The sequence below is a fragment of the Ursus arctos genome, unplaced genomic scaffold, assembly GCF_023065955.2.
Source record: "Ursus arctos isolate Adak ecotype North America unplaced genomic scaffold, UrsArc2.0 scaffold_5, whole genome shotgun sequence".
NCBI classification, from domain to species: Eukaryota; Metazoa; Chordata; class Mammalia; order Carnivora; family Ursidae; genus Ursus; species Ursus arctos.
Window position 1 is genome coordinate 9657625 of NW_026623067.1, and position 2693 is coordinate 9660317.

At 36.4% G+C, this 2693-nt stretch overlaps 1 protein-coding gene across 1 annotated transcript; it reads left to right on the top strand.

The window, feature by feature from the left end:
- The first annotated feature begins 1518 nt into the window (after positions 1-1518).
- LOC125282979 (olfactory receptor 2M3-like) lies at positions 1519-2466 on the top strand. Its single transcript, XM_048221131.1, has one exon. The coding sequence runs from the start codon at positions 1519-1521 to the stop codon at positions 2464-2466; it is 948 nt and encodes a 315-aa protein (XP_048077088.1).
- The last annotated feature ends 227 nt before the right edge of the window (positions 2467-2693 follow it).

Sequence of the window (2693 nt, forward strand, 5' to 3'; positions counted from 1 at the left end):
GTGAAATAGAAATGACATACTGCTTTTTAGAAGAACTGAAATTCTACTGAGTAAAATGATGTGATAATTTTCTGTTGGGCAATATATTTTAAAAGGAAGCTTGAAAACTCATGTGCATTTTTCAGTAAGAATGTTTGAAGGTTTTTCTATAATATGCATAAAGGCACGTTTGAATAAATTTAAAAGATTGTGTCAGAAGCATTTAATTAGCAATTATATGTATGAAGAGTAGAAAATAATACCTGAAAAATTAAGCTATACTTATTTACACTGTGTGGGTTTAGCTTCTTCATAAGCATTATAAATGTAAGGAATATATCTAAGAGAATTTATAATGGATTAAGAATGTAGGCTTTATTGAATACCTGAATTATAACTGAAATATTACATACACAGAATTGATGAGTACTGCAGAAATAAAGAGCTTAGGAGGACACAAAGTTGGTAGAGATGGCATGTATTTTCTTTTTTTTTAATAATAATATTTTTTATTATATTATGTTAGTCACCATACAGTACATCCCTAGTTTTTGATGTAAAGTTCCATGAGTCATTACTTGTGTAAAACACCCAGTACATGTATTTTCAAATCGGTCAGGGACCGTTAGGAAAGAAAGTAAAATAATGTTTTGTCTCTTGACAGGTGAGGTAAAAAAAGGAAAAGAATATCTATATTCTGTGAAAATACAGAATATAGATATAAAGATTTTATTTATTATTTATTTATTTACTTATTTATTTGACAAAGAGGGTGAGTCCATGAGCAGAGGAAAGGGGCAGAGGGAGAGGAAGAAAACTCCCCACTGAGCAGGGAGACTATCGTGGAGCTTGATCTCAGGACACTGAGATCATGACCTGAGCCAAAGGCAGTTGCTTAACCAACTGAGCCACCACAGTGATCCATACACACATAGTTTTTAGAGATGAATGAGGAAAGGGTACGTTTATGAGGAGCTATTTCCACTCAATTCACCTTTATTAGAATAAATATTACTTAATGGACATCTGATTGTTGATTTCTCAATGTCTTCTATTTATCTGACATTTGATTAACCTTGTCTCATTTCCATCAATACATGATTCTCTCTACTCTTCAGCAGAATTGTTATGCTCAGTTTAATGGGAAATATAAAGAAAGAAAACCTCATCAACTTCTCAGAAATGTATGCCTTTCATGATCATAATGGGTTTTTTATGGATGGATAATCTACACTACACATAGGGGTTGATTAGTTACTCTAACCTGATTATATGACTTGAGAAAACTCTCATATTTTTACCATGTAACTTACTCTGTGTGTCAACAATGCATGTTGTGTTAAAAATCATATGAAGCTAAAAGTATGCTTTAATATATGTAGTCTAAAAATGAAAACAAAATATGACCAGAGAAACAATTTTCTCTTACTTAGGCAATTTGGTAGAAAGGGTGACTTAGGAGGGAAGTGCTTAATATTTCTATAACACAATCCCAGCCATGTGTCACTTCTTGTATTCCATGCAGGCAACATATTTATCATGGCATGGGAGAATCAGACCTTCAACTCAGACTTCATTCTGCTGGGAATCTTCAATTACAGCCCCACCCACATCTTCCTCTTCTCTCTGGTCTTGGGCATCTTCACAGTGGCCTTCATTGGAAACATTGCTATGGTTCTCCTCATCTATCTGGACACCCAGCTTCACACACCCATGTACTTCCTCCTCAGCCAACTATCCCTCATGGACCTCATGCTTATCTGCACCACTGTACCCAAGATGGCCTTCAACTACTTGTCTGGCAGGATGTCCATCTCTCTGGCTGGTTGTGGAGTCCAGATATTCTTATATTTGTCCCTGCTTGGAGCAGAATGTTTCCTGTTGGCTACAATGGCCTATGACCGTTATGTTGCCATTTGTCACCCATTACGATATTCAGTTCTCATGAACCAGAAAATCTGTGGTCTCATGGCAGCTTCTTCATGGATTCTTGGCTCCCTTGATGGTATAATTGTAGTTACAGTTGCATTATCATTCTCATATTGTGGAGCCCGGGAAATACTTCACTTTTTCTGTGATGTCCCTGCCCTTCTCACTCTCTCATGCACCAACACACTGTTATTTGAAAGGATGATATTTATCTGTTGTATTATTATGCTTCTTTGCCCTGTAGCAGTAGTCCTTGTTTCCTATGCTCGTGTTATCATGGCTGTTATTCACATGGGGTCTGGGGAGGGTCGCCGAAAAGCTTTTGCCACCTGCTCCTCTCACCTCACTGTAGTGGGAATGTACTATGGAGCAGCCATGTTCATATACATGCGACCCACTTCAGATCGTTCCCCCACCCAGGACAAAATGGTCTCTGTCTTCTATACCATCCTTACTCCCATGCTGAATCCCCTTATCTACAGCCTCCGCAACAAGGAAGTGGCCAGAGCGTTCAAGAAGTTGCTGGGGAAGGGTAAGTCTGCAGAGGAAATTGCCTGATAATTTTTATGCTTTGTTTTTTTCTACTATATTATTTGATTTATGCTCTAATTTATGTATTCAATCAATATAAATAAGTAACTAATATTTACTCATCTTTGTAGAACTATAAACAACAACATAATATTTAGAAATCAAAACACTTTGCATTTTTTCTTCAAATATTTTACATTTGTATGGTAAGTTCAAGCAATTGCTATAATGAAATATTTGTTGCAAGACAAGAC

Coding starts and splice junctions, on each gene's coding strand:
- LOC125282979 (XM_048221131.1), top strand. CDS start 1,519: ATGGCATGGGAGAATCAGACCTTCAACTCAGACTTCATTCTGCTGGGA.